A 15,779-nucleotide genomic window follows, 5' to 3' on the forward strand; every position below is an offset into this window, starting at 1 on the left:
TTGGCTATAGGACAGTAGGTCTTAACTCTTAGGTACAATATGACTTGTGATATTTATAGTAACAAGAAAGACATTTACTTATTCTGGGGGGCAGGTCGTGGCGCACCTGGTTGAGCGCACATGTTTCAGTGTGCAAGCACACGGGTTTGAGGCCCAGTCCCCACCTGCAGGGAGATAGCTTTGCTAGTGGTGAAGTCTCTCTGTCTCTCTCTCCTTCTCTCCCACCCCTTCCCTCTTAATTTCTGACTGTCTCTATCCAATAAATAAAGATAATAATTTTTTTAAAAAAAAAGGCATTTGCTTATTTTGGATAGAGAAGGAACAGGGGAGATAAGAGAGGGCTAGAGGAAAAGAGAAAGAGGGAGAGGGGAAGAGAGACACCTGTAGCGCTGCTTCACCACTCATGTGAAGCCCCCCCCCCCACCAGGTGGGAACTGAAAGCTTGAAATTGGGTAACCTTGCACAATGAAACATGTGCCTCTACCAGGTGAACCCCAAGAAAGACATTTTCATAGAAACTTCATCAACTTTGAATATCATTGGCTTCTTTTTTGAAGTAAGTGCACATATGGTAACGTTTTCTTTCTTTCTCTCTTCCTTCCTTCCTTTCTTTCTTTCTTAAAGTCTTTTTAAAAAATTATCTTTATTTATTAGTTGGATAGAGACAGCCAGAAATCAAGAGGGTAGGGGGACATAGAGAGGGAGAGAGACAGAGTCAACTGCAGCCCTGCTTTTTACCACTCGCAAAGCTTTCCCCCTGCACGTGGGGTAAAGTCTTTTAAGTGTAATTGGGCCTCAAAATGAACCTCCATATTAGTAGCAGGGAGGAACTTTCAGAGTTTGGGGAATCAATGGGGACTACAGTGCTCTATTTTGCAAAAATAAGCATTTCTCAATGAATTTTGTGTTTCCGCTTCCAAATTCCCTCACACATATAGATGTTTGATTCTCAGGGAGGAAACACACACAACAACAAGGACAAACCGACAACAAAAAAGACAGAGCATGTGCTCATCCTTGCTGCCCAAATGGCACGATGTGGCAAGGACTTGTCCCTGTGTGTCAGACAGTCACCATCACAATGCTGTATCCTTAGTACTGGTCAGTCACATTGTGAAGCCGTCAGCGCCTTAGCCGCAAGTGAAACATGCTCTGTTTTTTGTTTTCAGTGGTTTCTGCTTATAAATGTTGATGGCAGTAGCTGCTGCTGTCTCATCAGTCTCAGAGCTCTTAATGTCTCTGTAAAAGTCTCTCTGCACCCCATCCTATCCCCTTTGCCTGGGGCTTAAGTACCACCTGAAGAGAGAAACCTTCAAGGCCTGGGAGACTGGCCAGTGCCCTTTGTCCTTCTTTTGCCTACTAAAAGGTAGCATTGTTAGCTTAATTCAGCAGGGCCCTGACTCAGTATAAACACTGCTTCGCAGAGCCAGAAAGACTAATTGAATTGTACAATATATCATTTTTCAGCAACAGTTTCAAGTGGATTATATATACTTCACTGAACACCACCCTCTGTTTCCTCATTTAAGCTATTTAAATGTAGCAGCTATTTAACCAAGAAAAATAAAATATTTAACTTAGTTCTGTCTTTCTCCCCTGAATCCTGTGCTACATGAGGACAGGACTGTGCCTCCACTCAAAGCCCAGTGTGTGTACCTGCATCTGTATTCCTAAAAATGAGGCATCATTTACTTCTGTCAAATGTTCTTCCCAGTCTGGATAACTAACCAGTGGTTTTGATTAATTCTAAGTGCCTTTTTTTTTTTTGTATGAACTCCAGGAATCACACTCCATAACAGGCATCTCAAAAGAATTTTTTATAATCAATGGTGGGGATGGGGGCTTTGTTAGAAAAAAACTATTGTATTTTTTTTTGCATTTCTAGAAGAAACATAAACTGAGTTTTATGATAAAAGAAAATATTGAATTGTATAATCATGTATAAGATTTTTTTTTTGCTAACCAACATATACTAAGCCATACATACTTGCTGTACTCTCCTCTGTTTCATCCTTGCCTGCCAAGTGAATGTCTATCTTTCTAGACTTCAGTCCAGCACCAACTACTTTGCCAAGCCTTCCCCTTATTCATAATTTCCTCCCCACCATGCTTTCTCTCCCTTTAAACTACCAGTTTAAACTACCAGTAGATCTCATCATCCTTCTTTGGTAAACAACAGCCCGCACGTTTCTTTACTTTTAATGTTTATGTATTATGAAAGGAGAGAATCAATCAGCTCTTGCATATGTGGTGTTGAAACTCAGGCATGCAAATCCTGCACTATGGCCCTCAGCTATCTCAACTGTACTTTTTGTTTTAAATATGTACTTCTTTTTTAAAAAAAATTTTATTTATAAAAAGGAAACACTGACAAAACTATATGATAAGAGGGGTACAACTCAACCACCAGAACTCTGTATCCCATTCCCTTCCCTGATAGCTTTCCTATTCTTTATCTCTCTGGGAGCATAGACCCAGGATCATTGTGGGGTGTAGAATGTGGTAGGTCTGCCTTCTATAATTGCTTCCCTGCTGAACATGGACATTGGCAGCTTGATCCATACTCCCAGCCTGTCTCTTTCCCTAGTGGAACAGGGCTCTAGGAAAGTGGGGCTCCAGGACACTTCTTAAACTAAACAATTAGTCCTTTGGAGTTAGAAATTATACCATGTCTATCTTTAATAGTAAGCAACTATTAAGTGGGCTTTCAGGGGTGTGTGTGTGTGTGTGTGTGTGTGTGTGTGTGTGTGTGTGTGTGTCAGAGAGAGAGAGAGAGAGAGAGAGAGAGGTGCCACAGTACCCGACCTTCCTTCAGTACAAGACATTCCCATGTTATATAAGGACTGAACCTGGACTCTACCCACTGGGTGAGCTATCACTCTGACCTTCAGTTTTCTTTTTAGTAAGCAAAGTTGTGTGTTTTGTTTTCCCTATTGGATTTCAGCCTTACATTCAGTTCTAGAGAGGTTTCAGTGAAAACTTTTCCATGAGACTTTACCTTTTTTGCAAATACTGAATAACATTGGGCTAACTCTCACTGACTAATCCCCATCTGAATCGGCTACCAGTGACTTGCTATGTGGGAAGATTCTAGAATGCATGCAGAGTGCCCTCTGTATCTCACTTAGGTGTTTTGTGTTTCGAAGGCACTTTTATTAATGTTGGTGACTATAGCACTGTTTAAAAAATCAACTTCCCTAGTCTTGGTGTTTCTTACCAAAGGTGGATGTAGAGTTGAGTAGACATGTGTTTCAGAATCAGCTCAAATTTAAAGATCTTTTACAGGGAACAGCTCCTTCTTGCTCATTATACTTTGAGCCTGTTTCCTATGTAGTTCAATTATTCTGCACATTGTTATTTTATTTTTTAAATTACCTTATTAGGGGATTAATGTTTCACAGTTGACAGTAAATACAAATAGTTTGTGCATGCATAACATTTCCCAGTTTTCCTCATAACAATACAACCCCCACTAAGTCCTCTGTGTTTTATTTTAATTATTATTATTTTCCCATGAAAGTTATTGCTGGGGCTTCTTCCCCACACAAAACTACCTCTTCCTCTCCTAGCAGTCTTTTTTTTTTTTCTTCTTCTTCCTTTTTAATAGAGGGTGAGAGACAGAGAGAGGGCAAGGAAGTGTGTGTGGGGGGAAGACACTGTAGCAGAGCTTTAACATTGGTGAAGTTTCCCCCCTGTACTCCCATGTGACAACCCAGGGTTTGAATGTGGGTCTCTACACATAGTAATGTGTGCACTCTACCAGGTTAACCACCTGCCAGCACCCCTCCATAGCTTTTTTTAAAAAATCATCTTTTTGTTCCTTTTGAAGGTTATGTATTGTTTACCCATTTTTCAGTCAAAGTGACTACTTTTTAAAGTTTTACATGTGCATATACATGCAGTTTTATGAATCAACATTACCACTGGGAGTCTCAATGAAGTTTTTCTACTCATCTTGAAATACAAGTAAATCCATATGAAGCTGCATAGATCCACAGTACAAAGAGATTTTCTATATCTCCCATTTAGTTCAGCCTTCCCCTCTCCATTGTTTACCTCTCAGGTAACTAATTTACAATTAGGAAAAAAAGGGGGGGGTTAACATCTCACTGGATCTGTATGTTTCTTTGTCATTTTTTAAAAAATGTTTATTTATTTATTTCATTTGTTGCCCTTGTTGCTTTATTGTTGTTGTTGATGATGTTGGATAGGACAGAGAGAAATGGAGAGAGGAGGGGAAGACATAGAGGGGGAGAGAAAGACACCTGCACACCTGCTTCACCGCCTGTGAAGCGACTCTCCTGCAGGTGGGAAGCTGGGGGGCTCGAACCGGGATCCTTATGCCGGTCCTTGCGCTTAACCTGCTGCGCTACCGCCCGACTCTCTTTGTCATTTTATCACATATGTGGATTTTTGTCATCATCACCATGGTCAAGATATGACATCAATTAATTGATTAATTCTATTTGATATTTAGATTACTTTTACCAGTGGCTTTTCAAAGAGAAAGAAAAGCCCAAATGTAGCTTTAATGAAAATAGGGACCTCCTCACATAGCTGTGTTCAAAAAATAATACTTTGATATTCCAGTTATGGTTCTTAGTTTACGATGATGGTCCAGAAATGACCGAGGAAGTTTCTCTTGCAGGTGTCCAAGCAGGCCAAGGAGTTCCTGGAGTACGTGTATGAAGAGCCCCTGATCGACATCCAGCAGGAGAACCCGATGCTGTACCTGCATGCGGAGCCGCTAGCCACAGTAGTGCGGCTGCGCCAGAGGCTGAAATCGCTGCGGGCCTATTTGTTCAGCTGCCGGGCTGCGGTGGCTGAGGACCTGCGCCGCAGGTAAGAGCCTGAACACCTGCTGCCTGCTCTCCTTTCTTCTTCATTCTCTCCCTGATGGCGGTAGTTAAATGATTCCTGTGGCCCTTTCCAACGTGGAGTATCGTATCACCAGCTCCCTTTGCGTTCATACCCTCCGAGGTTTTCTATCTGGCAAAACCAAGAGAAAATAGTCCCTCAGTTGTTAACTGAAGGCTTCTACCCACCAGCCGAGTCCCTTTGACAGTGAAAACTCCCCTCACCTACAGGTTAACTTGAGATAATTAATATACATGGGTTTGTCTTCACTGCTTACTTTTATACTCTCCCTCCCCCCACCCCAACTCGGTTCCTATTTATCATCAGAAAAAAACTCCAAACATAACTTTGTAACGTAAAAACACTTTGTTTCTGTGTGGAAAATGAGATTTTTTTTTTTTTACTTTTATTTTATTTTATTTTTTATTTTTTCCCTTTTGTTGTCCTTGCTTATCGTTATTGTTGTTATTATTATTGTTGTTGTTGCTGGATAAGAGAAATCGAGAGAGGAGGGGAAGATAGAGAGGGGGAGAGAAAGATAGACGCCTGCAGACCTGCTTCACTGCCTGTGAAAGGAACCACCTTTCACCCTGCAGGTGGGGGTCCTTGCGCTTTCCGTCATGTGCGCTTAACCCGCTACACCACCGCCTGGCTCCTGAAAACGAGATTTTTTCCAACTACTGACAAACGGTAAAGTGAGGCAGGTGGTAGAACTGGGTTGAAGATACAGCAGACCCAGAACCCTGCCTTGTTCTGTTATCACTGGCACAGGCTGCTTTTCCAGCAGGTTAGTTCTCTTGGGTGATCTAGCACAGAGAGTACATATCTTGAGGCTCAGAGCCTCAAAATAAAGCTAAAGTTAAAACGTGCCTGTGTTCACGTCGAATGCTTCCTTTTAAAGCTAGATTTTATTGGTGTTGAAATTCTCACTTGGGGCTGGGTGCTGGCACACCTGGTTGAGCGCACTTGCTATAATGCACAAGGACCTGGGTTTGAGTCCCCAGTCCCCACCTGCAGGGGAAAAGCTTCAAGAGTGGTGAAGCGGTGTTGCAGGTGTCTCTGACTCCTTCTCTATCACTCCCTTCCCTCTCGATTTCTGGCTGTCTCTATCTAATAAATAAATAAAGATAATAAAAAATAATAAAGAAAGAAATTATCACTTGTGGCATATACAAACTGGCTTACACCTGAAATAATCCTGCTGTCCTATAAATTACTAGAGATTGACACCTCTCGTGTACTGTTGTTGTTCTGTTAGAAATGGCCAAAAGCATACATTGTTTTCAGAGGGAAGTCTAAATGCGTAAGAATCTTTGGAAAATATTAAAGTGATTTATTTTGCTATTTGAGATCCAGTTAAATCTAGGGGCAGGTGGTGGCGCACCTGGTTGAGTGCACATGTTAAGATGTGTAAGGACCAAGGTTCAAGCCCCTGGTCTCCACCTGCAGGTGGAAAGTTTTGCGAGTGGTGAAACAGTGCTACAGGTGTCTCTGTGTCTTTCTCCCTGTCTGTATCCCCCTTCTCTCAATTTCTGGTGGTCTCTATCCAATATAATAAAGAAAATAAATAAATAAAAGAAGTTAGGACTGGAGATCCAGCTAAATCCACAAGAACTGATATAGCTCCAGGCATCTGAAAAAGACATTAAAAAAACTAAATGGAGATAGTAAATGGGTATATAGTATCTAGACAATTTCTCATAAAATAATGATGGAAAAGCAACTGCCATAGCATTAAGTAGTCATTAGAGGTAGTCAGTCGTTGTTTTTCAGAAAACACTAGAGAGTGCTCAGGATTTATTCTTATGAAGTCTAGGAAAACTTCAGTTTTTTTAATTCCCTTTTGCTGCCCCCCTTTTTTTTTGTAGTTATTATTGTTGTTGTCATTGTTGGATAGGACAGAGAAATGGAGAGAGGAGGGGAAGACAGATAGAGGGGGAGAGAAAGATAGACACCTGCAGACCTGCTTCACCACTTGTGAAGCCACTCCCCTGCAGGTGGGGAGCTGGAGGCTTGAACCGTGAGTCATGAAGCAGAGCTGCAGGTGTCTCTTTGTCTCTCTCCCTCTCTATTCCCCCCCTTCCTCTCAATATCTGGCTATCTCTATCCAATAAATAAATAAAGATAGTAGGATGGAGGGTAGATAGCATAATGGTTATACAAAGAGACTCTCATGCCTGAGGCTCCAAAGTCCCAGGTTTAGTCCCCCACACCACCATAAGCCAGAGTTGAATGGTGCTCTAGTAAAAATAAATAAAATTAAAGAAAAAAAGATAGTAAAAATTTTTTTTAAAAAACATCAAGTCTTTCCCTGAAAGCCAACAGAATAGTATGTTTCAAACTAATCTTAACAACTACACTAGCTTATATATAAAGCTTAAGCATTCCAAGTATATTTGTTCTATTTTTTTTTTTTCTTTTTTCTGTACCTTTTGGGTTTACCCAGAGCTTGTTTTCCTGGCGCCTGTATTTGGACAGTCTAAAACCCTATCATGTTAGATACCTTTCTGGCATAATGTTTTGCTTTGGTTAAATATGCCAAATCAGGACACACATTTTGAAATTAAATAGAAGGTCCTCTCTTCATATGGGTGACTAAGAATATTACTCTGTTCCAGCAGTTTGGTGGTTTACCACCATGTACTTTGCTTTATGGCGAGACCACCAGGAAAGGAGTGGAAGTTCTAGAAAGGCACTCCCAAAGCTGTGAAAAAGGAAAGACAATAATCCTGTTTCCTTTCCTTTCCTTTTTGTGCCTGAATTTGTTCATGATCACTATGCAGTACAAGTGCCTGGGGTAGGCAGGTGCCCCAGAAGCATCAGTGGATAGATGGAAGAAAAGATTGTTGGACTGATGGGCAGATTCCTCTTGTAGTGTTGTTTAGACCACTGAACAAATCTGCAGCACAATTTAGAGAAAGGAATCATCTTCAAATTCAATTTTCTTTCTGTCTGACCTCTCAAAAATCGGTCAAATCAGTAAACATGAATGAAAGAACAATTGGAATCAGCCAAGAAAAAAAAATTAAAAAGATTCCTAGGAAATACTCAAATCTGTCCTCTCCTTTTCACTTTCCACCCTGGTTCAGAGTTCAGGACTACTGCATTATTCTTGTCACTAATCTAACTTCAGTTTTTATCACCACTGGTCTAACCTTTGCATCATATGCATTGTTAAAATTCAAGATCTGCCCAAATCTAACCCAGTGTACTTTACTTGCTCAAATATTTTGTGCTTCAAAAGCAAATAATTAACTCCTTCCTCAAGGTATTTTGTTAGATATTAAATGGCGCTTTACAACTGAAGTGCTTGTGTATGGTGAGCCTGTAATACTACAGTAGTTTCTTACCCTACGACAGTTTTTGTCTTTTTAAGAACCTTGGCTGGGCTCCACTTAAAAGTCAGCCCTGATGCCCTATCTACTGAAGCCCTTCTGAGCTACATGTGCGGAAGAGAGTGAACAAGGTTAAAAGGGTTAGAAGCAGACAGGACGCAAAGGCGACAATTCCTGGCTGCCTGGATATACAGCACACACATATCTTGGAGTTGTATATAAATAGCTGGAGCTAGAACTCCTAAGAGAAAAAAAAATGAAATGAATCCTATAGAACCCTAGAGGAGATGCACTGATTGAAATTTGGATATTGGTTTCTCTAAACTTACATGCTGTTAACATAATGGTTACCCTTTCTCTCCAGTTTGGTCTGAGAAACTATATTGTTAACTATTGGTACCCTTACAGCTTTTTAAGGGGAAGATGGGTTTTGGCCTTCTGGTCTTCTTAAGTTCCTTCAGATCTTTTTATTTATTTATTTTCTAATGTAACTGTTTAGTAAAATATATCTAAAATTTTTCTGGGATGTTTAAACCCCCCCATTCTTTCCCTCCCTCCCTTCCTCTCTCCCTCTCTCCCTCTCTCCGTCTTCCAGAACCAGCACCTAATACATGCGCAGTCTCATCGCTACCGGGCCAACATTTTCATTCAGACATATGGAGAGAGAGAGAGAAAGACACCACGGTACTGAAGCTTCCCTTGTGCATTGTGGCACTCCATGTGGTGCTGGGGCTCAAACTTTGACGCAAACCTGGACTGCACACTTGGCAAGGCATGCACCCTGTGCAGTAAAAGCTTTCTCTCAACCCCCAGTGTCCATACTTCTTACAAGTAGGCCACGATAAGTCAGCTCTGCCTTCTTCAGCGTACACAAAGATGGTCACCGATGCCAAGGGGAAGCCAGCACACATCTGATATGTCAACATTTCTGTCTCCAGAGTTTGATTTTTCTTAAACAAAATTAACCTGCTTATCCAAAAGCATCGTTAAAAATTCCTCTTATTTTGTGGATGAGGAAATAGCTCAACTGGTAGGACATAAGACTTTCATGCTTAAGGTTCCTGATTCCATCCCTGGTACTGCATATACCAGAGTAGTATTCTGGCATCTCTCTCCCTCTTTCTCTCTCTCTTCTCTCTCTGTCTCTGTCTGTCCCCCCAATTCTTTTTTTTTTCCTCCAGGGTTATTGCTGGGGATTGGTGCCTGCACTACGAATCCACTGCTCCTAGAGGCCATTTTCCCCATTTTATGCCCTTGTTGTTATTATTATTGTTGTCATTGCTGTTGTTGTAGGATAGGAGAGAGAGAAATCAAGAGAGGAGGGGAGACAGAGAAGGGGAGAGATAGACAGACACCTGCAGACCTGCTTCACCACCTGTGAAGCGACCCCCTTGCAGATGGGGAGCCAGGGGCTCAAACTGGGATCCTTAGGCTGGTCCTTGCGCTTAGCACCATGTGCGCTTAGCACCATGTGCGCTTAGCACCACTGCTCCACCGCCCGACCCCCTCTTCCCCCAGTTCTTTCTCTCTTCCTCCTTCTGTCTGCTTCATGTGAAACACACACTCTCCTGTGTATGCTATCAATAAAATAAAAATAAATCTTTTTTCTTTCCTTTGTTTCTTCTAAAGGTACGACACTAAGGCAGGAGAGTTTAAATAATGAGAAGAACGTGCTAGACACAGCTAATCTTATTTATCCTTAGTAGAAATTAAAAGAGAAAGGAGTTGGTGGGCAATAGCCAAACAAAAAAAAAGGAGACTCTAATTCTTATCTAGTCTTAAAAGGCATTCTCTCTCCCTGCCTGATTCTTACCTCCATGTAAAAGTGAACATTAATCTCCAGCAAGTAGGCCCAACATGCTGACGACCTGTCAGCACCATATAAACAGAATAAAGCAAACTGTTAATATTGCTGTCGTGAGAAAACTGAAAACAGACTGATTAATTGTATTGGCGCTCAAACACCGGGGAGCCAACTTTGGTCCTCTCCTTATTAGGGAAGTCGCAGTTTGCTTTTAGACTGTTCATTATGATGACTGTCCGGTTTTCATCCTCACTGTTTTTGTTATTGTTGTTAAATGAACGCCTTGTTCTTGAACCCATATAGCAGATCTTGACTGGCAGGGCTGATTAGTTTAGAAAAAGCCAGTGTCATCCGTGAAGCCTCAAATGTTTACAGTGCTGACAGTTCACCATGTCTGAGGACTACCAGATGGCGACCCTGCTGGATTAGTTCAAGGTCTAGTTAACTTTTCATGGGAAGAATTATTTAAAGTGTCCACACGTGGAGGTGCGTCAAGACCTCTGTGGAAAATCTTGGCGTCCGTAGTACTGTCAGAACAGCATCCAGGTCAGCAGCCGTTAGGGACGCCTCTAGAAAGAACCCTGGGAAGACTGTGTGGGGGGCCTCAGCCGTGTATTTCCTACCGAACTGCAGAATGTATGTGCAAGTCAAAAGTCACAAATGGACACGGCAGGGCCCCATTTCACCCTCAGGCATATTAGGCCTTTCAGGAATGCTTCCCACCAGATTTTAAAGTTGTGACACAGCTTCCAACATTTAAATAATCAAGCATTTTCCTATACACATCCAGTGAAGCTTTGGTTTCTCTTAGGAGTCAGAAACATATTATGCAGGGCTCTTCTCCCTGGAGAGCACCAATCAGCTATAGACAATGGGCTCCTCTGCACTGCCTGTTCTCTCTCCGAATTAGTGTCACTTGGTAGTAAGGGATTGTAATCCGCTTTCACATTACTCCCGTCCCACTTTGTTGATTTATGGTGATGCCTAGACCCAGTTAAGTTAATTATGATTTTAACAGTACTTTCCCACAAATACATTATTTTGTTCTTTGTCACAACCCTCTTTTAGTGGGCTAGTGGCTAGTGGCTAGTGGGTAGTGGTAATTGGAAAGAATGTGATGATCCGAGATGCTACATGACCAGTCTGAGATGACAGAGCCTTTGAGCAGCGGAGTTCACGCTTGGACCCAGGTTTCCTGACTCTCAGACCACTGCTGCTTTCTCCGGCATGTCTGCCTTTGGAAAAGGGGTGAAGCCCAGAGGTCTGTGCTCTCTTAGGAGGGACCAATGTTAATTCAGTGGCAGCCTTAATTAAGGTCAGCTAGGAGAGTGTGAAGGAAGGCAGGGAGGAGTAGATAGTAATGTCCCCTGATTTGGGAAGTAGGATAGTTGGCCTCACCACTTCTGTGCCCACCATCATCTCAGTCATCCTTGGAGAGCTGGGCATAAAAACAGACTTCGTGTGAATGAGAGCATTTTCACTCGGTCAGCCTTTGCCATGCCTTTCCGGTTCCCAGACCTGTGAACTTGAAGCAAATATGGAAGCCAGGCAGTGGCTCCCCCTACAGAACACACAGGTTACCAGGCTCAAGGACATTTCCCAACCTGCAGCAGGAGAGGATTCATGAGCTGTCGAGCAGTACTGCAGGTGCCCCTTTTTCTTTTCTTTTTTTTTATTATCTTTATTTATTGAATAGAGACAGAAATTGAGAGGGAAAGGGGTGATAGAAAGGGAGACAGAGAGACACCTGCAACCCTGATCTACCACTTGTGAAGCTTTCACCCTGCAGGTGGGGATCAAGGGCTTGAACCCAGGTCCTTGTGCACTGTAGTCTGTGCATATAACCAGGTATGCCACCACCCGGCCCCCAGGTGCCCCTTTTTCTATCTCCTTCCCGTTCTCCCTCTCTCTCTCTCTCCCTCTCTGTCTTTCTCCATCTCTCACTCTTTATTGGAAAGAAAAAAATGGCTATCATGAATGATGGATGGAGTCATTATGAATAAATATGAAAATAATTAAAGCAAATATGGAGACTGTCTATAGGGTTGTCTTATACACACTTTTACTCAATATAAGCAAAGCATGACCATTTATTTTTCAATATCATTTTATAAAAGAATATCATGGGGGCCAGGTTGTGGCATACCAGGTTAAGAGTACATAGAGTGAAGCACAGGAACCAGTGTAAGGATCCCGGTTCCCCACCTGTAGGGGGCTCGCTTCACAAGCAGTGAAGCAGGTCTGCAGGTGTCTATCTTTCTCTCTCCCTCTCTATTTCCCCCCTCCCTTCTCAATTTCTCATTGTCCTGTTCTATCCAACACTAATAGCAGCAGTAGCAATAAAAACAATAACGATAACAACAACAATAGAAAAAAGATGGCTGCCAGGAGCAGTGGATTTGTAATGTAGTTGAAGTTGAAATCATCTGGTCTAGGAAAGACATTTTCGATATTAATGTGACTGAGTGTTTCCAATTTTCTATCATCAAAATGGGATTTGGGGACTTGAGGGTGTCTAGAGAATCCAAAGTCTCTATTATAGTATAAATTTAAAACTACTTCTTTTTTTTTTTTCTTCAGCACTAGTTGAGACCAATAGGCAATATTGATGCCTCTTCTCCCAGTTGCTCAGACCACAATTGTGTCTGTTCTTATGAAACATTTGGTCCTGCTTGTTTGTTAAGTTTAGTCCTTAACTTGGACTATCCTGAAGCAATTTAGCAGCTTGAATTGGGAATCACAAGGGACTACCAAGAGTGATTCTCCCATTTCTTGAACTGTCTTTCCCTGTCTTTGGTCCTATATTTTATTTAAAATCATAAACATATCCAACATTAGCAGTGAATAGTGAGAAATTTCTATCCTAAAGATTGCCTTTTTTTGTTAACATTATTCTAGGGAGTGCCAAAAAAAAACAAAAACCCCACCTAGTATCAGACTCTTATTATTTCCTGTTCTATAAGCAAAATTTAACAGCATGCATGGCTCCCAGATCAGTCTCCAAAAATGTCACTCGATTTACTTAGTTTTCCTTTCCCTGCTACCCGTGGCTAAATTGTCTGTCTTCCCAGCAGGCTTACTGGAGGGGAAGTAAATCCTAGGGTTGATATGTCCTTTGGACATCTACCAACATCTCAAACATAATAAAATTCAAAATTTAGATCCTAATATAATGGTCCCCTCTCATTGCAAAGTGTCCTGCCTGCAGACTTCCACACCTGGCTTAATGTCACCTGGGTCCATCCAGGTACTCAGTAAGCATTGCTCTTTCCACATCTCATATCTATTCCACTAGTAAATTCTGCCAGTTTCACCTAAAAAATACATCCACTTGTCACCACTGCCATTGCTACTGTCCAGGTTGAAGCCACTGGGATCACTGCAGGTCCAGGTCGATCCTCTGGGATCACTGCAGTAACTATTTTCTCTCTTCAGACTGTTCTTAAAGAGATTCTATCTATCTGTCTATCTATCTATCTATCTATCTATCTATCTATCTATCATCTATCTATCTATCTATATTTATTTATTTATTGGATAGAGACAGCCAGAAATAGGAAGGGGAGATAGAGAGGAAGAAAGTAAGAGAGACACCTACAGACCTGCTTCACTTCCAAAGCTTTTCCCCTGCAAATGGGGACTGGGGCCTTGAACCTGGGTCCTTGCACATTGTAACATATGCCCTTAACAAGGTGCACCACCACTGGCCTCCAGACTGTTCTTAAGACCAGAAATACTGTGTGGATTAGTTGATGTCATCATTGATTCAAACTTGTAGCTTCAACTCACTCCCAGAAAGAGCTGAGCCATTACCTTTCTGCCCTCTTTCCTCACTGTTTTGATCTGCTTGTCCACTCCATTTTAGGCACACCAAGCAGGCTCCAATGAGTTTCTAGTTTTGACTTTTCTTCTCCCAGATGCCAGCGTAGCTTGCTTCCTTACTTCCTCTAGGGCTTTCTTTACATGTCACCAAAATGAAGTGTCCGTGACCACTTTTTTCTTTTTCTAGAATATGATTCAACTCTGGTTTATGGAGGTGCAGTGGGTTGAACCTGGGACTTTGGAGTTGCAGGCACCAAAGTGTTTTTGCATAACTACTATGCTGTCCCTCCACACACACCTGACCACTCTATTTTTAAATAGCAAGCAATGTCCTTTCCACACACTTCTGGCTTCTTTCTCCACTTACCACCATGTAACCTGGTACTTGATTTTGTCTCTCTCTCTCTTAGGCTCTCTGGTGTGGCTCTGGGGGCCCGCTTTGTTCAACCTGTGCAGCCAGATACAGAGGTCCTGTTTTACACATTAGATATAAGCTATCAAGTCCAGACTGTTTTGCTTCTTGCTATATCCCCAGGGCATACAGACATATTTAATGCACAGTAGAAGTAGTAAATATTCATTCGTTTATTTATTTCTTTTCCCAGCTCTAGCATATGGTGGTATGGGGAACTGAACCTGGGACTTTGGAGCCTCAGGCATGAGAGTCTCTTTGCATAACCATTATGCTGTCTACACCCTGCCTGAGTAGTAAATATTTGTTGAAAAAAATTAATTTCATGAACAAGATAATTTTTTAAATTTCTCTATTGAGGAATTAATGTTTTATATTCTACAGTAAATACAATAGTTTGTACATGCGTAACATTTCCATATAACAATACAACCCCCACTAGGTCCTCTGTCATCCTTCTTGGATCTGTATTCTTACCCCCACCCACCCCAGAGTCTTTTACTTTGGTGCAATACTCCAGTTCCAGTTCAGGTTCTACTTGTATTTTCTCTTCTGATCTTATTTTTCAACTTCTGCTGAGGGTGAGATCATCCCATATTCATCCTTCTGCTTCTGACTTATTTCACTTAACATGAATTTTTCAGGGTCCATCCAAGAGCGGCTGAAAACGGTGAAGTCACCATTTTTTATAGCTGAGTAGTATTCCATTGTATATATATACACCACAACTTGCTCAGCCACTCATCTGTTGTCGGACACCTGGGTTGCTTCTAGGTTTTGGCTATTACAAATTGTGCTGCCAAGAACATATGTGTGCACAGATCTTTTTGGATGTGTATATTATTTGTTCCTTAGGATATATCCCCAGGAGAGGAATTGCAGGATCATAGGGTAGGTCCATTTCTAGCCTTCTGAGAGTTCTCCAGACTTATGAACAAGGTATTATTACCAAGATCTCCCCACAATCAATTTGATCAATTTTATAGTGTGTGTGTGTGTGTGTGTGTGTGTGTGTGTGTGTGTAATGGTGTATTTATGCTGTTTGTCATAGAAAAGAAGGATAAAGAGGCCACTTCTTTAGTATATATTCTTTCAGACTTTTTCTTTTACAATTTATTTTCCTTATAAAAATGGTTTCATACTTTCCATACTATTTTTGACCAACCCTTTCACTTAGTAAATTATGAACATCTTTTTTTATGCTTGTAAATATTTCAACATTTTTATTAACTGGAAAGAAAGAGAAGAGACACAAGCTAGAGAATCACTCTGGTATGTGCTGGGGTGCTGAGAATTGACGCCAGGACCTCATACAGGAAAGCTGATGCTCTACCTGCTGGTACCACTTTCTCAGCTACTCATAAAGAGAAGGTTTTTTCTGTTGCCACCAGGACTTCGCAACTCCTGGCTGACTTTCAGAGAAGGCAAGAAAGAGGGAGGAAGTGGGAGAGAGGGAGGAGGAGGAGGAGGCAGAAGAGGTGGCAGAGGAGGTGGAGGAAGAGGAGGAGGAGGCAGAAGAGGTGGCAGAGGAGGTGGAGGAAGAGGAGGA

The 15,779-nt window shown here is 41.7% G+C and overlaps 1 protein-coding gene across 6 annotated transcripts in view; it reads left to right on the forward strand.

Moving 5' to 3' along the window:
- The window catches only part of PLEKHM3 (pleckstrin homology domain containing M3), a 138,612-nt gene that overhangs the window by 106,888 nt on the left and 15,945 nt on the right, over positions 1 to 15,779 (forward strand). For all 6 annotated transcript variants that reach the window (XM_060194048.1, XM_060194050.1, XM_060194049.1 and 3 more), the window contains one exon: positions 4,649 to 4,842. In XM_060194048.1, the coding sequence (XP_060050031.1) occupies positions 4,649 to 4,842 (194 nt within the window). The remainder of the gene's footprint in view (positions 1 to 4,648; positions 4,843 to 15,779) is intronic.

This window comes from Erinaceus europaeus, chromosome 7 (genome assembly GCF_950295315.1).
Source record: "Erinaceus europaeus chromosome 7, mEriEur2.1, whole genome shotgun sequence".
NCBI lineage: Eukaryota > Metazoa > Chordata > Mammalia > Eulipotyphla > Erinaceidae > Erinaceus > Erinaceus europaeus.